The sequence below is a fragment of the Condylura cristata genome, unplaced genomic scaffold (assembly GCF_000260355.1).
Source record: "Condylura cristata isolate star-nosed mole 26May11 unplaced genomic scaffold, ConCri1.0 scaffold00014, whole genome shotgun sequence".
NCBI classification, from domain to species: domain Eukaryota; kingdom Metazoa; phylum Chordata; class Mammalia; order Eulipotyphla; family Talpidae; genus Condylura; species Condylura cristata.
The window spans coordinates 7,302,733-7,327,865 of record NW_004567115.1 but is presented as its reverse complement, the minus strand read 5'-3'; the positions used below and the strand labels follow the sequence as shown (position 1 = coordinate 7,327,865).

General features: G+C 35.7%; 1 protein-coding gene across 6 annotated transcripts in view; it reads left to right on the top strand.

The window, feature by feature from the left end:
* Positions 1 to 6: 6 nt before the first annotated feature.
* The window catches only part of RASA2 (RAS p21 protein activator 2), a 106,401-nt gene continuing 81,274 nt past the window's right edge, over positions 7 to 25,133 (top strand). For 4 of the 6 annotated variants that reach the window (XM_004682149.2, XM_012724921.1, XM_012724922.1 and 1 more), the window contains exons 1-2: positions 7 to 121; positions 22,171 to 22,288. In XM_004682149.2, coding sequence (XP_004682206.1) covers positions 22,212 to 22,288 — 77 coding nt within the window. In that variant the 5' untranslated portion in view covers positions 7 to 121; positions 22,171 to 22,211. The remainder of the gene's footprint in view (positions 122 to 22,170; positions 22,289 to 25,133) is intronic. The other 2 variants (XM_012724919.1, XM_012724923.1) reach the window with 2 other exon arrangements.

Sequence of the window (25,133 nt, the reverse complement as noted above, 5' to 3'; positions counted from 1 at the left end):
GCTGCTGCTGCGGCGGCGGCTTCTTCCGAAGCGCCAGCGGCGAAAGCGACGGCAGAGCCCGAGGCTGGGGACGAGGACAGTCGCGAGGTCCGAGTGCTGCAGAGCCTGCGGGGCAAGATTTGTAAGCTGGGGCCGGGCTGAGGGGACAGTCCTGGCGGCGGCGGCCGCGGGGCTGAGGGGGCGGCGGGCGCGCGGGGGTGGCGGCGCCGAGCGGGGCTGGGTCCGCGGGACCGAGAGGGGCTCCGAGTGGGGCCTGGGCCGGGAGGGCGCGCGGAGAGGGACTGCGCGGAGGAGGCTGGAGGGGGGTGTGTAAGGGGAGGCGGCGCCCGGATGGGGCGGCGTGGGCTGGGGCTGCCTGTGTCGGGAGGGAATGGACTGCGGGAATTTGCCTGGGCGAGGGGCCTGCGGGCAGCGCCGCCGCGCGGGGCTGGGGTCTGGAGCGCGGCCTGGACGCCGGGACGCCCCGGCCCGGGGATGCGGGCAGGGGGCGTGGGCCGGAGGCGTGAGGAGTTTCCGGCCGCCCTCGGACGCAGGCCTCCCGGCGACTTTGGACGCTGGGGAGCCTCCCCGAGGTGGGAGCCGAGCGGTAATTACGGGGAGGCGCGGCCGCGGAGGGAGGGGGAGGAGGCGGCTGGCAGGGAAGTGGGGCTGGCGCGGGAGGAGGGGGCTGTCTGTTTCCTGGGCTCACCAGTCTCTGAGAGGTTGAAAAAGGCGCCCTGACGGCAGGAAACAGGCCGCCCCGGGACCCGAGTGGCGGTGTTTTCCAGCGAGCGCGCCGGAGGGGCAGGGCCGGACACCTGTACTCGCCCCACCTCGCTGCGGTGGGGACTTGAATTGAGAGAAGGCGTGACTGACTGGGTCTGGGCAGGATGTAGTGGCTTCCTGTGAGCAGGTCTCAAAACAGTCATCCAGCCCGCTCTTTAACCCACTTAATTTCTTTCCTTCTTTTGCATTTAGTTGTTACTTTTTGTATCCAAGCGTAGTAGTTGACAATATAATATTTCTTTTCCTTTTGACTCGGAGCTCTGAGCATTGACCATTTGCACTGTCATCTCGACACCTGTTTCTTAAATGATTCGTTGGTATCAGATCGCCAATATTTTTCACAAGAGTCAGAAAAAATGCCTTCCAACCCCGATCCCCGCTATTTGTTAAGATTATCATTAAAATTAAGTTTTGGTTTTGGCAAAAAATTAATTTTATTACTATCTTTATTCAATATCCTGAGATTTGGAAGCATGTTGCATAGTTATTGTAACTAACAGTTGTGAGGAAAACTTTTCCTTCGTGTAAAGGAAACCATGTTGCATTGACATGGCTTTTCTACACAGGATGTAAACTACTTCTCCCTGCATAGTAATATTGAGCTTCGATTCTTCCCACTTCACTGTTTTCACGTTGCCCTCCACTCCCCTTTCAAGTACTTGGGATTTTGTTTAAATTTCAGCAGCAAACATTAAATGTTCTTACCTTTTTATTCCCAGAAGTAGTCTTGTGCTCTTAAGAAAGTATAGTTTTAAAAACCTGGAAAATAACACCAGAGAAGTCGATCTTGTCTAGTTCTCAACGTTGAAGTTACCCTTAGGTATAAAACCCTTTTCAGAAATCAGATTAAACCATATACTTAAAGTGCATATATTTAATTTAATATTTGGGTACACTATGAATGGGTCTAAGTTCCTGCTTTGATCCAGTTTTCCAAAATTTTACCATTTTTTATTTTAGTGTCACTTGATACTAAGTACTGAATTACATAGCTGCAGGTTATACCGTGGGACTATGTATGCACAATTTGGAATGGGAGTTAGGGTTGGGCTGTTTCCAGTAGGACTTACTTGCCCTGCACTTTCACCTGCTTCTTGGCAGAGTTATCATAGTAGAGATACCACTGTGAGTGAAACTTGAGCCTACAAATAAAACAAAAACTTTGTTTCTATGGCTTAGCAACCCCACTATCTGAACTTGGAGATTGAACATCCAGTTGCTGGGTTTTAACTATAATTTTAACTATAGTTGAACTAACAGTTGTTATTTCAGTTTCTTGCTTTTTGAATTGCTCTACTAGATAGCTCAGGTTGTGGAGTGTCTGCTTCATAACAAAATATGGGTTATATATGAAACTGCTTCTTCTGCCTTCCTCTCCACTTTGCCCTCCTTTTGGCTGGTGTAATCCAGAGCTGTTTGACCTTCAAAACTCTGTGAAGAGATGTTGTTTTCTGTTTTTCTGAAACTGACTTGTGGGTTTTGCAGGGTAGAGGTGGGGGTGGTGAGAGTTTGGAAGAATCAGTAGCTGGTCACAGAAATGGGAAGATGGTTGTTCTGACAAAGAAGATATTAAGCAGCTTGGTGGGGTGGGGGTGGGGAAGGAGTAACTGTGTCAACTTCATTTTTCTTAGTATTGGGAGACCTAGGAGGAAATCCTGGTAGTGCCCACTAGCTTGGAGGTGTGCAGGCAAATTCCAGGCTGCTGATTCTGAAAGGCTCTGATCTAGAAAATTAGAGATCCAGAAGCTGAAAGTGAACCTGAAAGGAAACATCCTTTATCTTGGACTTAGGAAGTAGCCTTCAACTCCAAGTCATCCCTGGAAAGAGAGCAACAGAGACAGAGAGAGAAAATGAGAATATGAGAATGAATTGTTTTAAGTATTCTTTAAAATTCTAGAGCTTAACACTACACAAATACCTTCTGTAGGGGCTTCAACTCAATATTTATTAATTTTCCCATATACTTTTATTAGGTGAATTATTAGATTGAAAAACAATTTTGTAGTCAGTTTCACAGTGGGTTTTTAAGACTTACTTAGCCTAGAAGAACTAGGGTTTAGGCCATAATGGTGATAGCACTGAAACTTAACCCCTAGGCCACCAGGGAGGCCCCAGCAAATCTAGTGTTACTGACAGTATTTCATCCTATATGCTGATCCCCACCTTGAGGTCGTTTTAGTGTGTCAGCAAACCATGACAGTTACACATAATCTGCTTCCTTAATTATATTCAAGAAGCATGTTTACTTGTTGGATCTATTGGAGTTGTCTTGTGAACTCTTGATAAAGGAAAGTAAGGATGTACTTCAGATGCTATCCTTTGGTTTGAACTCCTGTGCAGTGAATAGCAGGTATGCTAGTGTACCTGAAGAACATTTACTTGGCACTTAACCCTCAAAATACCATTCCCACACACATAAACAAAGGAAGGGAGTTGGACTTTCTCCTTTATACTTTAGGCCTCATACTATTATTTTGTAATGGCTTCCCTTTCGGTTACTTTTAGTGAAGTTTATTCTCATCCAGATAAGTTAAATTGTAAAATTGTTGCTGAAAGACCTCATGCCACAGCTTACTTGCTCCAGGAAGATCAGGTTGATAGGAGAACCAAATCGGAGGGTTTATGTGAACATTGAGGTGGCAGTCTTACTTCTGTGGAACCATGATGTCTTACAGAATTCACTTGGTCTCTCTGATGTCTTGAGACAAAGTAACTTAGTGTTAGTGGTGTATGGTTAAGTGCTTGAGTTTAGAGTCTTTGTCAGGTTTGAGTCTTAATTTAATCTCCATCTTTTGTGAACCTCTGTGTCGCTTTGTATCCTCGTGTGTAAAATGGGGATAGTAGAAATACCTTTTTCACAATACCATAGTAGGATTAAATAAATCTTCTGCAATCATTTCTCCAATACTCCTAAGTAGCTGGTTCATACATAGACCATCTCAAAGGAAGGAATGGAGAAGGAGATTAATAACTAATCTTTTTCTGATGTTCTTGTCCTACATGTACTGGCATTTCCTGGTTTACAGTGCAGATTAAAATCAGAGGACCTGTATTCTTAGTTTTGGACATTGTTAATTATTGCTCATGTGACTTTTAAAGTAGCTCATTTACCATTGAGATTATCTTTCTCATCTTTAAAATGGGAATAATGCTTTATCACTAGTCATTTTGTACATATTGTTCCCTTTGCGTACATATTGTTCCCTTTACTTAGGAGTGTCTATTTTCTTTTTTCCATCCCCATTTTTATGTCAGGGAATTCCTACTCAACCTGCAAAAGCCCATTTCAAATGATTTCCAGACGAGAGCCACCTTTGGTGGATACCACTATCCACATTCCAGGGGAAAGGTGCTAGACCTTCCTACTGCTGGCAGGTCAGAATACATGTCCATTCCTTATTAGAGCATATTTCATAGACATATCTTTACCTGTTTCTGCCATTGGATGGTGAGCTCTTCCAATGTAGAATTTATTGTTGTTCATTTTTTAAAACTGTCCCAGTACTGTCTCTACGTAGAACTAAATAGGCCCTTAAAAAAGGCCCTGCCTCATTGTTAGCCTGAGGATCTGCAAACCTAGATATGAAAATGCTTTTTAAATTTTACAACTAAGCAAACTAAAAGATGATAGTATTAAGAGAAAACTGCACGGGCCTGTGACAGGATGTTCATCCTTTTCAAAATCACAGTGCTAACTGAGCTTGGGTTTGAACTGATGCCAAGGTTACCTCGCTTAGGAAAAGGATTACATTTTTCTAAATACTCTGGTTATTAGGGGATTTTAATATGGTACCTGTCTGTATTACATAAATATTGCTACTAATTGGTCCTGAGCCTGGAAAAGAAAAACCTCATAATTAAACTTATGCATTAAATGTTTTTGTCATTTGTCATGGCAAGTTTGAGGGTTTTTTGGGTAATAAAATGTTTATCAAAGTATTTTATTGATCATGCAGTATGTGGAGAGAGTAAAGATTATTCATGCCAAGAATTCATTCCTACCAGATATTTGAAATGAGATAAGTTATTAAATAGAATAGTAGAAAAAGAAGGATTTAAAAAGGGTTTGGTCATGCTAAGAATTCATTATTGTCCAAAATGTGAAATGAGATGATGAGTGATTTAGCATGGAGAAAGAATCCATCTTTCAGATGGATAGAAACCAGAGAAAAGGGTTCTTTGTGAAAGTTCATAAAGCAGTCTGCTAATCATTTGCTCTGAGGAAGACAGGAGGTAAACCTCAATGAGTTCATAGTTTTTTTTCTTTTTTTTTTTTAAATTAGAACTCTGAATAGACTTCTAACAGACTGTAGCACTAATGTAGCTGGAATAAAACTATGGCTTTATCCTTTAATCATAGATGCTAATCCTATTTCCTTGTTAATGTGCTTTATACAGTTGTTTGACAATACTATCACATTACGTTTTATCTACTAATTAATTTCTATGCTCTTTTGAGAACTGCTAACAAAGGTTTGTAGTGTAGACATAGAATAATGTAGATTAAGAAACAATGTGTCATAAGAAATTACTGTGTCATTTTAATTATTAAAACCCCCTAGCTAGGTTAAAATAACTTTATACCAAAGCAAATGCAAACATCCATGAACTATGATTCACAAATTTATTACTATGAACTTGGTTTTAAAAATCTCATTACAGACAGGATGACTTTGGGCTTTTAACTGCTGAGTTCCTTATTGTCTTACTTGTAAAGTGTGGTTTGCATGTGGTTTTCAACATCCATTCTTTGATTATGACTTTTAAACTTGAACAGTTTGCCTTAAAGCTGTATATCAGATGCTTTTTTTTTTAGTGTATAGATATATTTTTAATAATTCCTACTTTTCTTTAAATCCACTTGCTTGAAAATATTTATCTAAAATTAGATAAGACTTTATTCAACAATACATGGTAAGTAACAAGAGTGTTTGTTAGGGCATTCATCCCCTGGGCTATAAATTGAGCCTAAGCTGAAAGAATGAAAAAGGTCCTTACTAATTTGTCCTAAAATCTTTAGTGGGCAGTAGTTGCTTTTAGATACCTGTTTTCTTAGAGAATTATAGAAGTTTAGATTTGGAAGATGGAGAACATATCTTTTTCTTCATCTTCATTTTATAAATGAAGTTGATGTGCATTGAAAATTCTAAGCTTACACCCATTGTTGGAGCAGTTGGACCAGTGTTTTGCACTAGTCAATTACTATAGGTCTTTCTAAAATGCTCCCTAGGGTGAATTCATTCCTATGAATGTTGCAACTGTATTGCAATGATTATATACAGATTATACTGGTGATAGAACCAGAAATAGTCCTAAGTTTTTAGTGTGCCATCTTGTACACTCATATGTTCCTTCTTAAGAACTTGTGAATTTGTTAGGATTGGTGATCAAACTCATTGTGATTTAAGTGGATATTGAGCCTGGATGTCTACTTCCTTATAGCATGCATTTAATTTAGCTATTTTCAATCTTGACTGCCATCAATGTTACTTTAAAAATTCCAATGCCAGACCCTCCCTGGTGGCGCAGTGGGTTAGAGCACAGCACTAAGAAGGTAAAGCCACTTCAGCATGAGTTCGATCACCGCCCACCCGATCCACATGGCGCTGGGCAGACCTCTCCTGACCCGCCTGCTGCTCCCCTCAGCAGTGTACTTCGTCAGTCAGCCTTTTCTGTTCTCCACTCTGTCTCTAGTGAATCCTCTCACCGCCCCTGCACTTCTGGCCTGTACCCCAGTTCTGTATGAATAAATAAAAAATAAATCGTTAAAAAAAATAATAATTCCAATGCCCAGAGACCTACTAAATCAAAATTTCTGTGAATGTACTGGGACTTTTGTTTAAAAGTCCACAGGGGCTGTTAGGGTAGTCAACATCTGCTTTTGCCAGTTGCACAGACTGGTCACAAACAACCTGAAACACAATTCCTGTGTTTCCTTATAGAGATAATTTAAGTTATCTACAGGCATAATTGTGTAAATACTAATCTCTTACCAACATGTAAATTGTGCACATATGCACATTGTTTTATTTGCATGTGCTTTTTAAAACTTAACAATAGTAGGGAGAAGCTCTTTTATCCATATGTATAAGAGCTGCCTCATTTTTAAAAACAGCTACATAATACTGTATCACCTGAGTATGCCAAAAGTTATTTAACTAGTTCTTGCTGATGGGTAGTTAGGTTGTTTACAATTTTTGCTACTACTAACATTACTGCAATAAATGATCTTTTTATTTTAATCGAAGTACATGTGTCCATCTGTAAGATAAATTCCTAGATATTAGTTGATAATTTCCTAGATATTAGTTGATGAATTGAATATGTGCATTTTTATTTTGGGAAGACAATACCAAATTGCTTTTTATGGAAACTATAGCAATTTGTGCTCTCACCAGCAATGAATGGATGCTGTTTCGTTGTACCCACATAGTGTGTATTTTAGAACTTCTTGATCTTTACTGGTCTGAGATAAAAAGGAACATCTAATTTGTAGTTTTAATTTGCACTTCTAAATGAATTTGAAAATCTCTGCTAGTTTTTTTTGGGAGGGGCAGGGATGAATTGACTTGTTTTTTTTTTTCCTTTGTTTTTTTTTTTCCCTACTGAATTATCAGTCTTTTTACTGATTTATGGGAATGCTTTTTTATGTAGTGTGGAAATTAGCTGATTTTTAGTGCAAAGATTTTTAAAAGTTTATGTGCTTAGATTGATGCCTGCATTTATTCTTGAGACATTGATAGTTGATTGTGAGATTCATCTGCTTATATAATGTCTGATTTTAAAATAGAGATGGAAAAAGAACTATTCAAGGATAGGTAAGTAAAAACTTACAAACAGGCATTAAAAGACAAACAAAAGATTGAGAGAACATATTTGCAGCATCTTACCCTGCCTCCACTTATTTGGTACCAGGAGCATTAAAGCACTTTATGTGTGCTTACTAATTTAACCCTCACAGTAACTCATGTAAGTACACATTTTATCTACACTTTTAAGATGAGGACTATGAGGTATAAAATAACTAAGTAACTTGATCAATTAGACAGCTAGTGAGTAATAGAGCTGTCATTTGAACTGGGCAGACTATCTCTAGAGTTCATTCTGTTTTTTTTTTTTTTCCAGCCTACTATTCTATACTACCTATTTGTTGGTGTCCAAGAATATAAAAAATTAAAACAAAAAACAAAATGTCATGAGATGAACCAAAGTACTATTCATAAGTAAAGTTTGCTCTCAATCCTAAAATATCAGTTCGACTTTTCATATTTCTTCATGTTGCTACCAAGCTATATGACATAATTTTACTAATAAGTACAAAGAACTACTTAAAGAAATTCTTTTTTACAAATTAAAAAAAGGAAAAGGCCATTAGAAAAATAAAGAATGTGACTAGACTTTTCAAAGAAGAGGTACAAAAGGGCCAGTAAACATAAGAACGTATTCCAGTATTGTTGAATAAAAATTAATTGAGGAGGTACAAATTTTAAAAAATTACCAGTTTGTGGAAAAAAGGGAAAATTTGTTAATGTCAGTATTTAGTGAGGGTGTAGGGAACTTTCCTCAGTATTGCTGTGAGTTCACATTGATAAAGCATTGTTGAGAGCATTTGGCAGTATCTGTAAGAAATTTAAGTATACCTTAGCATTTCTACTTCTACATATCTACACAACTTAAAGACCTGTATACCTGCAGAAGAGGATGTACAAATATGTGTACTATTGTAAATGTTTTTGTTAAAACAAAATAACCAAAAGTGATTTTAAGTGTTTATCTGTAGAAAAATGGCTAAATAATGTCATAATTATCAACATATATTCTGTACCCACTGAAAAGAATGTAGTATATCTGTGGTATGAAAGACTTTCAAGACATTGTTGATAAAAAAAAGAAAGCAAATTATTGAGAGTAATATGTGAGGTACTGTTATGTGTCTATGCATTTTTGTTTTCTGTGTGTATATGGGGAAACGCATAGAAGGGTGTTCGAAAAGATGTACATTGATTACCTCAAGGTGGACAAAGGAATTTAGCCTTATTTAATTTCCTACAGATTGTATTTATGTGTTACACATGTTAGCAAAAATACTATTTGTATAAATGAAATTGTTATAATCTTTGATGTGAGAGTCTCTCTTTTGCTCTAATTTTTCATTACTGTCTTACCTGTAAAAATCAGTGCAATCAAATGTTAGGTTTGGTAACAATTTGAGTGCAAATTGTAGTTAAGTCGACTTTTCTGTCATGTTTTGGGGTAACTTTTGATAGTAACTTCAAACAGAATTTGTGAGAATGATACAGCGAACTCCCATATACCTTGCCTGTTTTAACCAATTGCTTATTTTCAAAGTTTGCCTTTAAAAATTAAGTGTTTTGTTTCAGGGGAATGTGGTAAAAAGATGCAGAATAATTTTGATCCTTTAAAATCCTTTAAAAGAGTTATATTTCTTAAACTGCTAAAAATGGAGCTTCCATATGACCCAGCAATCCCACTCTGAGGAGGTATCTACCCAAAAGACACAAAAACACTAATTCAAAAAGACACCTGCACCCCCATGTTTATTGCTGCTTTATTTACAATAGGAAAGACGTTAAGTCAGCCCCAAATGCCCAAAAGTAGATGACTGGATTAAAAAGTTGTGGTACATATACACAATGGACTATTACTCAGCAACCAAAAAAAAAAAAAAAAAAAACAACACGTGCCTTTTGCAGCAACATGGATGGAGGTGGAAGGGACCATGCTTAGTGAAGTAAGTCAGGAAGAAAAAGAAAAATGCCGATGGTTTCACCCATAGTATAAAGGACCAGGGGAGAAAATAATAAAATAATGAACAACTATACACGATATTTTACGGGGGTGGAGTGGGGAATGGGATCAAAAATGGACAGATGTGCACTGGATTATGGTGATGGCACACAGGTGATTTGGTGATGGGAAACCCATGGGGATTACAATTGAGATGGAAAAAGGCACAAAATGATGTAAAAATAAACTATTATATTATTTAATAATAATAAAAATTTTAAAAAGTAAAAAAATAACAGTTGTGTGAATAGTGCAGAACCTTTAATTTTGAATTTCTATTTTATGTAAATTTTCTTAGTGGATGGGAAGGTGAACTAATGTTTACTATGAGAGTTGTCCTTTCGCAGGTATTATGTTAGGATACTTTGCAAATTATTTAATTCATTAAAATGAAGAAAATTGCTATTATTTCTAGTATAGCAGAGGAAAAGTTGGCAGGTTATTTGCTCAGTATTTTAAGAGTGAGCACTGGTTTTCAGAAGATTTTTAAACTACCAACTTGCCTCTCAGCTGGTATATTGGAAGGGACAATGAGCACATCTCTTTATTCAAAAGGTGATTGTTATCCCTAAATTGCTTACAGCCTAGTATAATGTATATTCAGTAAAATTAAAAAGTCCTGATTCTGTAAAAATTTTCCTTTAGTATTATTTTGAGGAATTAACAAAAATGTTGCTTTTTTGCTTGCCTTTTCTCTCTGCTCACTTATGTTTTTCTGTACCTGTGAATCATTCTCCTAGGAAATACACATGTGCACAGATGCATATGTCTATATACATATGTGTAGGTGGTACTTCTTTATATCTAGGTGCTACTTTCATCTTTTCTTTAAATACTAGATTATGATGAGTTACATTTTGGCTTCCTGGATGCCATTACCAGAAAATTGCAGCCATAATCTTAAATTTGTCTGTTCATGTAGCACCTAGTGCAGCTACCTTTTTGGGGGGGAGTTTGATTTGTTTGCCATTCTGGCTTTCTAAGTTTCATGTGGTGAGAGGACCTCTGGTTTGTCCTGGGAGAGATTCCTACCAGAGTTTGGTTTTCTTGAGAAGTGGGCATAGGAAGCTTAGGGACCAGCACACTTTAAAAACTGAAATCACAAGTGAGCAAGGCAAACCACTGGAAGATCCTGTCTGTACATTGGTGACGTATATATAAAACCAATAGATGCTACTTGGCAATTTGCCTTTTCATGTACTGTAGTTTCCTAACTTCTTGTTCTAGACTAAGTTTCAGAGGTGATTAATATGATAGCAGTATAGATAACTGTGTAATAGTTATTGTGTATGTGACTTACGTAAAACCACTGACCCTAAATTATGTTCTGTAGACTTTCCCACTGAAGAGTCGAATCTTAAAATGGACATTTTTTTTTGAGCGTTCCCACGTAGTTATACTTTAACTATGACTTTATGCCTTGTCAAGAATCGCACGTCTATGTTGTTTAGCCTTTATATTGACAAAATAAGTTACTTATTTACAACGGTTAGGCTAACCACCTAAAAACTATGCTGGACCCCTGAATCTTTTTGCCCATTCAGGTACTTGTTCAGTGATAGTACCTTGTTACTTTTTTTTTAGGCACCTTGATGATCTTCAGAGTACTTTTTTGCATGGTCGAGTAGGAGTGCAATGCAGTGAAACATAATTATTCCCTAATTATTTGAACTCCACTAGATTAGTATCTGATTTTTCTTAGACTAATTATGTAATATGTCAATTTTTCAAGATGACCATTTGAGCGGGTTTTTAGAATCTTCAGTTATATATTAATAAATATACCTTTCTACCATTTATTAGGAGTAAGAAAAATTGACAGTCTAGTTAGCTGATCATGTTAGATTCTGTCGGAAAACTTTACTTTTGGTGAGTATTCCAGCAATAACCTACACCTATTTGTGCCATTTCTCCCTCTCTGACAGAATAGCAACAAAAACATAACTTTACAGGCCCATGTTTTCAAGGTAAGGACTAAAGAGATAAGTAACAGTTGCATAACTTTTTTTCTGCAGTGGTTCTTAAGTATCCCCACCTTTTGTTGCAACTGTACAGATGGCATAATCTTAATGAGACTTTGGAAGGTTGTGTGATTATGGCAGCCCCCTTCTTTTTTCCACTGAGAACTAGAAAGATAAATGAGCAGGAGAAAACTCTTGTGTAAGGAACATTTCTTTATTCTATACAAAATGTATTATGATAGGCATAGAGAAAGTCAAATGAATGATAATTGGTAGTATAGCATGTTGAAAGCATAGTTTCTGCTACTTTTCTACTAATCACCTAATTCTCTGAGCCCCAGCTTCCTCTTACATAATTGATAATAAGTTTTTCTGCTCTTAGAAAGATTGGGTGACTTGTTATACTGCTGTAAGTTTGTGTAGGTGTGTCTTTGCACTCCTGCTTGCACTTAGTTAAGTACAGCTGTAACATAATTAGTAGTGATACTCCGTAAAGTGTATTTTCATAATTTCATTGATAGTTTTATAATAAAAACATACATTCAGTTCTTGTAGTATTAGACTGAAGTGGCAATAGATATAAATATCTAAAAACATTTGAAATAGTGTTTTGATCTGCTTTTTAAATTTCAGATGTGGTCTCTTAGAATGTAAAGACTGGGAAACCTATAAGCTATTTAAAAAGTTTGCTTACTTTAGACTAAAAAGGCCAGGCATAATGAAATAAAACCAAATGGGGTTTGTGATTGTTGTAATTTAATAAGGGTGTGCCTCTATACAATTTCTACTTGGAACCATATTGCCATGTCTTTGATTATTTAGCAAAAATGTGGAAGACTTTTCTTTTTACTACTAACTCCCCCAGTTCCTCGATATTGACCACATTTAGAAAAGATACTATTTATATAAGCTGAACAAAATCAATTTCTGACTAGCTTATGTGCAGTCCTCCAGTTTGTGTCCTCTAATGTAATTTGGAGCCCTCATTTTTAGATGTGGAACTTGACTTATAAAGGGGCCATGTAGTTCCTGTAATAGAAATCTGTTACTTCTGTGATAAAAATTTCATTTTAAAAAGTGAGCTTCTGTGATGCATCTAGTTATTAAATTGCAAACTGTTTTTCGATTAGAATCTAATCATTTTGGTGAAGGGAATTTTGTGTGCAGATGCAAATTTTTAGGAATTGCCAACCAAGGAAGGGTACTAATATGTACTAGTTACTGCTTACTTTGTTTTCTACATCATGGCAAGTATTTTGCCTTACTGTTCACAGTAATCCAGAAGCATTATATTGTAGTTACCTCTTTATATATAAGAGGTTGAAATAAGTAACCATACAAGTGGTTAAGACATACGTTGAAACTCACAGCTCTGTCTCCAGAATAAAGTTATTTAAATAACTGTATGCATTTCCAGAATTTTGTGTACCTCTCACTACAAAAAATTGAAATTAAATTTTTAAGAAAGTTTGAAAGACCCGATACATTAATAGTATATAGAATGCCACAGCAGCATTTAGTCAACAGCAGAAACTATATTTATTTATATATATATATTTTTAATTCATCCTTCACTTTCTGTTGTGAATGTAAAGTATGTATATTTTTATATTTCTAGAACATAATCTGATTTCATCAGCTCAATTCTGAGTTCTGTCTTTGTGATATCTCTTCCCTTTTTTCTTTTCCTCCTGTTGCTCATTATATAGGCTTTGAAACTGTCAGAAAAATATGCTGAAGCATAGTTTTGAAACTTTTAATGTCTACCCAAATCTACTCAGTAGTATTAAAAGTCCGTACCTTGTCTCTTTACACCTCTTTTTTTTTTTTAACAAAATCTTATCCCTTATTCTTTTTAATAAAATCTCTTTATATACTTTAACCATTTGTATTTATTCACTCTTCCTTGAAAGTACTCATCTTATTCTACCTCCAGAATTTGTTTATATTGTACCTTACTCCTGGAATGTTAGACCTTGCTCCAGTTTGAAAAAAAAAATTATTTGTAAGATTTATTATATGAATTAACTGAAATAATTTATATAAAGTCTGGATAAAACATCTATGTGTAATGTATACACAAATTGATTTCTTGACTGGTAGCTGTTATTATGATTTAGCTTTCCTCTGACCCAAATTATCTTTATTTTAGAATCATCTTTTCCAGGACCATAGCCCTTTATAGTTTCTCTTGGAGAGTTAATCTCACTAAAATCTGTTAGTCTTTATCTCATATTTAAGGTATCTTTGAAATAGACTTGGGCTTATAGGATCTCTTAGGCTATCCTAAATTTCAGAAACGAATAGCTGGTTATTCCTTTCAACACTGTTGTGTTCAGAAAGACATTGAAAATGGAATGGAAAGACATTAGTATAAAATAGACCATATAGCCTCTGGAGCTAGATTTCTGTCAAATCACCAACCCAACTATGTAACTAAATTCTTTTTTTAGTTTATTAAAGGACACAGTAATGCTTACCTCACAGTGTTATTCTACATAGCAAATGAAATGTTTGGAAAAAATATTTACCACTGACATGGAACATCCTACACCATGTAAAGGATAAGTAAAAGATACTATCTTTTCTTATCCCAAAAGTGTCCTTATTTAGGATACATAGAAACACAAACACACACATACCACAGATACAAATACAGGCATACAACTCCTCGCCCCCCTCAAAACATACACATAAGTATACATATGTGCATACTTAACTATGTGCTCAAAAGCATTACACCAGAATCTCTTCCCTGATGTTTGAAAATTTTGTTCTAGCTAAAATGTATATGATAGGATCTGTATTTACTATCTAGTGATCATTGCTGTTGTACACAGAACAGTTGACCTTGGTCATCTTTGCATTTCCACTAATTTAACTTAGCAGTTTGATTCGCAGTGGTGTTTACCTTCTCCTTTAAAAACTGGGCCCCCTGGTGGCTCACCGGTTAAAGACACAGTGCTATCAAGCTTTGGCAGCCATTGCAACATAAATTCAATCCCCAGCCAGGCAGTTGGCCCACATGGCATGACAGACTTTGTCTGTCACGCCTGTTGCTCTCTTCAGCAGTGTATTTCAGTATATCCACCTGTTCTGCTCCCCATTCTATCTCTGTGAACCTTCTCATCCTCACACTTATGGACTACACTCCAGTTCTTGTATAGGTAACTAAATAAGCCTTAAAAAACACAATGGCTACAAGCTATTTTCTATAAAATACTCACCTATTTCCTCTGTTCAGGTATTTATAGAAAAATTACCTTCTTAGTGGAGCTGTTAGGTGGTGCCCATTCCTGCTTAACATTTACCATCATTAACATGCCATGTGTTTTTATTTGTTTATTGTTAAAACATCCATCTATGTTAACTCAATGAAGAAACAAAGTTTTGTCTGTTTTTCTTGCTATTTTATCCCTAACATATTAGTAGGCACTCAGTAAAAAAAAAAAAAAAAAAAAAAATTGAATGTAGACATTAGCTCATTTATTTTCAGTATATTCTCAATATCAACACCCTAAATCTTCTTATATTTAGTACTTGATACAACTTTATACAGGAAACTTTTTTTTTTCTATTTCAAGTTCTTGGGGCAGTTGACATGGATCAACTTGTGTCAACTGGAAATAAGAAGCTTATATTTTATCATTTGTAATGTGACATTAGAACCTCTTTTTTGTCCATGGTCAAGTTGTAACTACATACTCCCATTTATTCAGTAGATATTTCATTAACCATTATAAGCTAGGCCAGTGCTAACTTAGGTTTTGTCCATTCCCTTAAGCAGTTTATAGTTCAGTGAAGAGACAAAACAGTTGTTTCCTTTGCTTGTTCCTGCCCATCTTTGACTCACTTTTCAAATATTTTTCTTTTCTTTCCATGCTTTGTGATCATGTGTGGTCTTTTGGTTTTATAAATATTATTTATTTGTTGATTCTCAAATTTTATCTCCAACTAGGATTTCTGTTCCCTCTTGACATCTAGTAGGTATCTTAGACTTATATGTCCATTACAAATTCTAGCTCTTCCTCTCTAAAGGAGAGGTTCCTTCCTATGGAAATAGCACCTATTTTCAGCTCAGGCTGAAACTCTTAGAAGTTATCCTTGATATCTTTTACTCTCTCACACACATAAAAATACCAAAACTTAAGTTGATTCTATCTTCAAAATATATGCCACCACTCTTCATGCTAGAACTGTCCACTCCTCTTTCTTCCCCACCCTGCAAAGTTACATCTAATCAAGATTATTATAATAGTCTCCAATCTAGTCTCCTTTTCCTTTTGCAGTGATTCCTCTAGAAGTTAACTTTTAAATCTAAAAGTTAAAAGTTAAACCATTCTTCTGCTCAAAATCCTTTAAGCACCTCCCACTTTACTTAGAAAAGTGTAAGACTTTGTCCTAAAAGACCCTATTTAACTTGCTTTCTTCCTACCTCTACCTTATATCTTACCATTTTTTTCCCTCTCCCCATTTTACTAATTGTTTTATAGCTTAAGCTGGCCTTGCTGTTCTTTCATTGTGACAAATTGACATTCTCAGGGCCTTTGCATATTTTATTCTTTCAGTCTGTCCATGTCTTTCCCCAGATAATCTGCCTGGCTCATTCCTGCATTGACTTTCTTCAGTTATCTGCTCATATGTCTTAATAGAAATACTTACTTGATTATATAAAATGGCCTTATTCTCTCTCTCTCTCTCTCTCTCTCTACCCTCTAGGCCTGGCACTCCCTATCTCCCTTACCTTACTTTGTTTTCTCCCATGATTTCTCCCATGACGATAAATGCTATATGCTAATTTAAGATTATCTCCCTTGTATAGATAGTATAATAATTGCATGTGGGTAGAGACCTATTTTATTCATTGTTACATATCCCCAGTATTTAGAAAAGCATTTGGCATATTGTAGGTACTTAATAAATGTTTGCTGAATTAAATGTGACAAGTGCAGAACAGTTTGCTTGTTATAGTAGAAGTACATATAATATGTGGTAGGAAATAGAGGAAAGAGTGGGGTGATTACCTAGGAATTGGAGGTGACTTTACAAAGATGCCCTTCATAGAGCATTTTGAGGGAAAAATAATAGGTAAGGCCATTCTATACATTGAAAATTGCACTGCAAATGTACAGAGGTATAAGAGAATGCAGTTCTGCTGGACCATAACTTGGGATAAAGATTAAGTAGATGAGGCTAAACTTGTAATAATGAAATCATTTTATGCCAGACAAAGGAATTTTAGATTTTAGATTTCAACCTGCAAGTGGGTAATGGTAGGTTGTATGGAGCCATTGAAGGTTTTTAAGTAGGGAGTGATATGTTTGTTTATATATTAGAAAGGAATATAAAGAGGGGTCAAAGCTAAAACAACATTTTACTTAAGAAATATATGTATGTAGATATATAGTTACAAAATATGTCTGATGCAGAGAAACAATTACTATCACATTAATGAGCAAGAGGCCATTTCATTTTATGGCTGGATAAAACCACTTGTGTGTAGTACAAAGGTGTGCTTAGCTTTTTTGTTGTTTTTAGCACATTTGCAGTACATATGTGAGGGAGAGGAAATGCTTGGTAAAGGATTAATTTGTTCACCTGGAAAAAAACTTTTTTCAGAGTTTAGTTAGCAGTTGTGTTGTTAAGTCATAAAGTGGACTGGGAAAGTTCTTAGGGAGTATCAGTTATGAATTCAGTAAGAAAGGGTATTGTTACAGAACAAAGAGATACTAGTGGTTGGAGGCCAGTCTCCTTTCTTCATAGAACAGTTGTTTTGCCAGTATTATGCCTTCTCATTTTGATTCATTGTTGAAGGAAAGTTAAATTTAACTTGTAAATTTAAATAAATCTATATTACCTGCTATCACGCTAGTCCATTTGCCATTGGAGGAGAGATATCTGCCTTTGCATTTGCAGTACCCTAGTGTGGCACAGACTTTTTAAAATGAAGGGTGAGCCAAAAACATTTCTTCCTTTCTATTTGAATAAACAAGAAAACCATTTCCATTACTTTAATTGACTTGCTCAAGTGTATTTCTCTGCAGTATATTGAATATCTTGAATACCTTAATTTTAATACTTCAGGTTCAAAATATGATATGTAAATTAAGGGATAAGATGGAGGTACCCAAACTGGTGCACCTGTTTTAAATGTTGAGGTTTGGCATTACCAAATCCACTAAAACATGATACCATGTTATTGAGCATATTTTAAAACCACATCCAAACACTAAGGTAGAAAATGAAAAAAAAAAAAAAAAACTTTTCCTTAAAGGCACTTGCAACAATACAGAGAAATGAGAATTCATTTGCCTTAATTTCCCACCTTGAAACATTCACCTTCTACTAAGCAGGCTATGCTATTTAACTGCTTATCTGATGGAACAATAAAAGCAGCTTTTACTGAAAAGTTGCTTTATAATGGCTGAGTCTTGTTTCATCCAGAAAGCAACATCTAGCTGACAGATATAACAAACTTTGATGACCAGTAATGTGAGATGATACTTTGTAATTTATTAGAAATAAGGAATTAAAAAACAGTCAAGATTAGGTTACAGAATCAACTCCAGGTTAAACAGACTTACTAAATGATATGAAATATATGATATGTTGAAGAGACTGAATAAACAGACGCTGACTTCAGGTGTGACACCTAAAAAAAAAACACACATTGCAGCTAGACCATCATGGGAGTCACTTTTTAGTGATTTGGTGATGACTAACTGGCACAGAATCAGGTATCAGGAATCAGGAAAGTTATCTGCAGAATTGGAAAATTAGCTTTTTGTTTTAGATCTTGCCAGCTCTGTGATAATCAGGAGTCATGCCACTTTAGGAAACTGCCATAGACCGGCAGCTGCCTTTTTTAATTAGTAAGCCATTATCATTGCTCTTAACCCTAAAGCCAAATCAGTTACCTGCCACAACCTGTATGACATATGGATGCATTGTGCCCTTCTTGATATCTGTGACATTAGTGACTGGATGTCAAAACCTGCTACAAATGCTGCAGAAAACTTGAACTTTTCCATGATAGTACTTGATAATAAAAGCCCTAAATGCCCTCCAAATGTATAGTGAATGTATATGATGGGTGGAACTTTATAATCCTAACTGCAAGAGAGGCTGGAAAATGGAGTTTTTCACATTCTAGTTTCTATGGTATGGCCAGTCTTACACTGATATATTTTGAATGGGTGATGAGCACTAACCTACCATATCTCCCACAGGTATAGTCCCTGATTCTGTGCCATTTAGTCATCACCAAATCAACTACAGATAAACTGCATGTTACACAATCAGTAATGCTGCAAACTTTTTAAGTATTTGTGTTTTTTGTTTTTGTTGTTGTTGAGAAAATACCTTTATTGATGCACCATCTATATGTTTAGTATTTCATTTTAAAGAGCAGTAGAAATTTTTCCTCTAATTGCTTTTGCTTATTTATATACTATAATTTACTAGAACTAGTGAGGCCCTACATAAATACCATGTGCAAAGCAAGTACAGCCTTCCTCACATCCGCACTTTCTTTTTTGTAAAGTTAATATATATAGTGTGTGCTATGAAAATAATCTTTCTATTTAGAGGATAATACATTATTTTTATTAGTTATTTTATTAGCTGCTTTACCATTGATAATTTTTGTAACGTTCCAGTTCATTATTTTGATTTTTGTTTAAAGTGCCAATTAATTACCACTACTGTTTGACGTTAACAATTTTAAGTATTGATAACTGTCTTAATCAACATTTTTGTGAGCTAGGCATAAATGAGAGGAATTTACTTTCAGTGTAATTTATTTATCTGAATGTTAGAGATATTCAGAGAGTACATGTAGATTATGGTAACTGTTTTTTTATTTTACAAAAGTTTATTTTTACATCATTTTGTACATATTTTTTTCCATCTCAATTGTAATCCCTGTGGGTTTCCCATCACCAAGTCACCCGTGTGCCATCACCATAATCCCGTGCATTTCCACCCCCAACCCCCGTTTTTGATCCCATTCCCCACTCCACCCCCGCAAAATGTCTCTGGTATATGGTTGTTCATTTTTTTTTTTAAGTGATGTTAAGTACTTTATGTATTATACTGAACTTAAGTTTTATTTAGCCTAAGTAACTCTCTCATAATGTAAAACTAATTGGATTCTGCAGAGAAAATAACCCCTATTGTATCCATTTGAAGAAGTTGGACTCTGTATACAGTCATACAGTGTAATTTTCTCAAATTGCATTTATGTAACTGAAAAGCAAATTTGATTTAGTGTTACGAATTCCCCCATTGATATGGACTGTGTTTACTATAATTCCAAAGTATACATGCCCAGCCCTATATGGTGATCTCCTTGGAGTTGGGGTTATAAAAGCGAACAAAACCCCACCTGATTGTACAGAGGGAAGATGGCAAAGACAGAATAGGAGAAGCTTGAAAATAGAATTGCTGGATGGTATCTTGGACGGAGAAAGGAGGAGGAAGTGGAATAGAGAGAGTAAGTAGACTAGACTGAAGAGTTAAGATGAGCTTTGGATAAGAGGAGGGAGATCTAATCTTTTAAGGAAGAGGAGAAAAAGATGGATAGAGAATCAAATCTTTTTCCAGTTAAGAAACTGGTTCATTTGCAAAGGCCAACTCCTATTAGACAATTTTGGTGTCATTTAAAAGGCTGGATTCCATGATTCTTGAGAGGAACATAAGTTGTTTAGTTTGTGCAAGTACCAACATAATTTTTTCTAATCTCTTAATGATGAACTTAATGAGTATCTTATTGGTGCCTTTTCATTAGTTTTATTTTTATAAAAAAATGACTTTAGTTTGAGTTTTTCATAGGTATTTATGTATTTAAATGATTTCTTTACAACATATTGGTTTAAATGACCTTTAATTTTTTAAAGTTGATAAGAGGCTTGAGTTTATCCAGCTCAAACCTTCATGAAAAAAGCTACCCTTCAGTGATTAGTCACCTAGAAGCAAAGTTAAGATAGGAACCTTAATTTCATGATTCTTAGGACTTTCCCCATTGCTAACTATCTTTCTTTCCTAATTTAGTACACTGGTGTCTCATTTCAGCTCCCACAGTTTTGGCCCCTGAGTAAATCACAGGAATTTAAAAACTAGATTTACAGCTTTAATATTCATTCAACAAATATTTCTCAAGTGTTTACTGTATAACAGTCATTATTTTAGGTCTTGGGGATTAGTAAGTTCTCATGCCTCAAGAATGGGGAAACTGGAAAATAAACACTTAATTCTTAAGTAAGAATTAACACTTTCAGATAGTTATACATGCTATCAAGAAAATAAACAAATAGAAGAGGGTAACCAGATTATCTACTTTTGATAGAATAGTTGGTGAAGGTTACTCTGAAGAGCTGTCATGCAGAGGTTTCAAGCTTGAGTAGGTGTGATTTGATTGATGAGCACTGGAGAGAATGGGAGAAACTGAAATCAGAGTGGAGAAGATAGCTTAATAGGATTTTATACACACACACACACACACACACACATACATTTTAGAGAAATGGAATTTTATTCTAAATAAAAGGGAGTTGTGAAGAAGGGAAGGGAATAAGTGATTTGATTAATGTGCTCAAAGATCACAATGCTTGAATTGTAGGGTGATACCAGTGAAGCTGAAAAGGAGTGGTTGGACTGGGGATTTATTTTAGAGGTCTGCTAGGTCTACTGATAGACTAGATGTAGGTTAATGGAAGAAAAATGAGGGAAAGGCAGTGATAGACTTGAAGTCAAATGGCATGTCTGGGACTTGTTAAATTTGAAATGCCTGCTGGACATTCAAGGAAGCAGCTGAATAATTCACATCTAGTGTTGAGGAGGGAGATCAGACTGAGAAATGCAGGTCTGAGTGCAGTCAGTATTAGCATGATATACTATGGAGTTTGCATAGCAAAGAAAGTCTAGTAATGAGCCCTGAACCAGCAACATTTAGAGATGAGGGAAAGAAGGTAGCAGTGGGTCACTGATGTGGAGGAAAGCCAGAAGTGTATTGAAAAAGTCCAGAGGGCATTTTAAAGACCTGTATTAATGTTTAGATGTGTTAAATCGTGTCCCCTTGCCAGGTATGATGAGGTCAGAGAAATTGGCTAGAGCAGCTTCATGAAGTGATAAATAATTGGAAAGAGTTGAAGAATGAATGAAAGGTGAGAAATTAGAGGCAAATAGATGATGCATTTGACACGTTTTGCTGTGAAAAGAAGTCTAGAAATGGAGTAATATCAAGATGTTGAAGTCAAGGGAGGTATTTTCTTCCCTGTGGTTTTCTAAAATTGGGAAATGCCAAAGCATAGGAGAAAAAAATTAATGATGGTATAGGAAAGAGGAATTAATTGTGGAGTCATGTCCTTGAGGTTGCACTGATAAGAGATGGAGAGTATGAGTAGAGGAATTGCTCCTTTAAAGGGGGGACAGGGATACAGTGATAGAGTATCACTTCACATACCATACATACAGCTCCTCCCCTCAGCCTCCCCTTTAAACTAAGTTGATCCACCATTTTTTATCCTTGTGTTTTATGTATTTAGCTTTTTAAAAAAAAATTGAATTCATCCTATATATAATTTAATATGAAGCAACTGGTGATATTTAATATTGACTTCAGTTTTTATGCCAATAGGTGAAGCAAAAAACTTACTGCCGTATCTTGGACCCAACAAAATGAGGGATTGTTTCTGCACCATAAATTTGGACCAGGAAGAAGTTTATCGTACTCAAGTTGTTGAAAAATCTTTAAGGTCTGTAAAAAAAAGTTTGTCTTCTGTATGATATTATATATATTGATTAATAAATCTTACACATTTTCTAGAGCATAATCAAGAAGACTTTGTTACAATGCTTTTCTTTTACATTTTGAATTTATTTTTAAAATCATAGAATTTCAGGAGTCTGAATGAGCCCTAATGTTTATTGAACTGTGCCTTATGTTTGGTTCCCTTTGATAGTTAATCTTTGACAGGTTGTCTTCCAGCAATTATTTAATACTAGTCCAGTGACCAAGAAAGGAGTTTATTGTTTTCTAGGCAGACTATTCAGTATTGTCACTATTCTGACTCTTAGACAGCTCTTACATTTAGTTGATTAAAGTCTATCAAAATGAGAATCTACTTCATGCCAACAACTTGCTGGTGCTGTTTGTTCACACATACATGAGAATGTAGTGCATGCTTTCTTGTAACTTTCCATTGCCTCAAACTGTGTCTTCCTCTTTAATTGTCCCTAAATCCATCCCTTGCATTTCTGCAGAACAAGTTTAATGTACTTTTCACATGACACTCAAGTTTTGAAGACAATTGTCACATATGTTCAGTTGTTGTCTAGAATAAGTTTTGTCCATTTATTTCAATAGTTTAAAGAGTGTAATTATTTCTTTGGAGAATAAATTGCTTTGTAAAGTTTGTAAGTCACTTAACTAAGTAGTATGTTGTAAAGGAAGGAACTTTTATTTTAGCTAGATTTCTCATCTTTTGACAGTGTCATAGCAATTTAAGAGTATCATAGTAAATTCCAGTTCATAAAGTTGGTATGTGCCACCTCTGCCCTGTAAGGTGTGTGTAATTCCAGTCCTCAACTGTACTGGAAGGATGTTTAGAGATCAGAGTCAAAGCAAGAACATGAGAGTTGTTGGAGTGAGCATGTGGTGGATAATATAGTGAGTATCTGTCTTATGTAAGTTGTATTCCAGGTATCTGGTTTTTTAATTTAATTTTCAAATTTTTTTCTTTTATACTTGTCTTCTTTTCTTTGGAATTTTCCCCTTTATGTCTTCATTTTCAGTATTTATTATTTTGAGTATCTTTTGAGTTCTTCATAGGAAAGAGCATTATAGAAAACTGAAAATCTTTAATAACCCAAAAAGATTTGAAATAAGGCACTTTACATCTTGAGTCATAAATCATCTTATTCTTCTATTAGATTTTTGCTGTTATTTATGTTATAATTGATGAAACTAAATCACCAAGAGATTGAATAATTTGTGCATTTAATAAGGGAAATTAGAAGTAAAACTGAGATTGGGGACCTGAAACTATACAAATCTCAATTTGTTATTTAATGCACACAGATTCCTTATAATAGTCAGTGATACACAAGACTAACTATTAATTGTTCAGATATTGAACACTTGTTTCCTAATATGTAGTCTTATAACTGGGTGACTAAAGCTAGTCTACTTTAAAAAAATCTTTGGCTCTCCATATATTTGTATTGGGGAAAATGTTATGAAACCAATTTTCTTATCCTTCTTAAATTATTTATCTAGATGCGTAGAACTTTGAAAATATTCAAGACTAGCACTGGCTACTTTAGCTTGTTTTATTATACTTAGATGAGGTGCTTGTTGGATTCTGTGTGTACCCTATTCCTTGTGGAATAGGACGAAAAAATTCATAGTATAAACCCTTCCCACACCTTGCTTTTATTTCACTGTTTTCTACCCTTGTGCATGTTGTGATAAACTATTAAAAAGTTAGTATATGCTTTATCATTTTTATCAGTTGTCTGGATACAGTTTCATGGTAGGTAAATAGGAATCACATATGGAAGCCATAATTTCTAAATCTTGATTACAAATCCTTATAGGAAGTATAAGTAAATTGAGTAAGTGCAGCACTGCTTGGTCCTGATTATTCTCTTTCCCACACCAGAAATTTCCTCAGGAGTCATATGCAGAATCATAAGTCAGTGGTAACAATGAATGGAGTGTTGTTTTTACAACTGTATTAATCTAGTCATTACTGTTCCCGACTGTTGAAAATTTTTCTTCAAATGGGTTAGCTAATTAACTAACTTGCAACATAAAGATGAGGATTTAGCGTATTTAAATTGTGATGATATAATGATCCCAAAGACTTAAGGAATAAATCTCATATTCTTACTGACTTTAGAATGTATTTTAAAAATAATATTTGAATGTGAATATGTGATATATAAAGGAAATTTGCCATTTTATAATTATTTATAAAATGATCAAAGGAAAATAAAACATGCAATGTCTTTGCCTACTGGTTACTTTTTATCAGTTGAAAATAATTGGTTTTGTTTTTGGTGCCAGGATTGGAGACAGGGCTGTCATGCTCTCTCTAGCCACTGCAGCATGAGTTCAATTCCCGGCCAGCCTGGGGGCTGGCTCACATGGTGCAGCAGACTTCTCCTGTCTTGCCCACTGCTCCCCTCAGCAATGTAATGTGTTTCAGTATACTGGCCTGTTCTGCTCCTCACTCTGTCTCTGGTGAATCATCTCACTCCCCTCCCCACCACCACACACTTCTGCATACCATTCTTGTAGGCATAAATAAACAAATCTTTAAAAAGAAAATAATTGGAAAACACTATTTATTTTGCCAGACCAACGTTTCAAAAGTTTATTTTGGTTACATTTGAAGTGAAAAATATGTCGATAGGGGTCGACCAGGTATTATAACAACTAAAAAGCAACTAAAAGTTGAGTCAACTGTTTTCAGAGCAAGGTCAAAAATGACATTTGCAAGAGTATTTTACTTAGCATTTTAGCTTCTTTTTTAGTTTTGACATCCTGAAGAGATTACATTTTTATGGTACCAGTTTATTTTACTACTTTTTTAT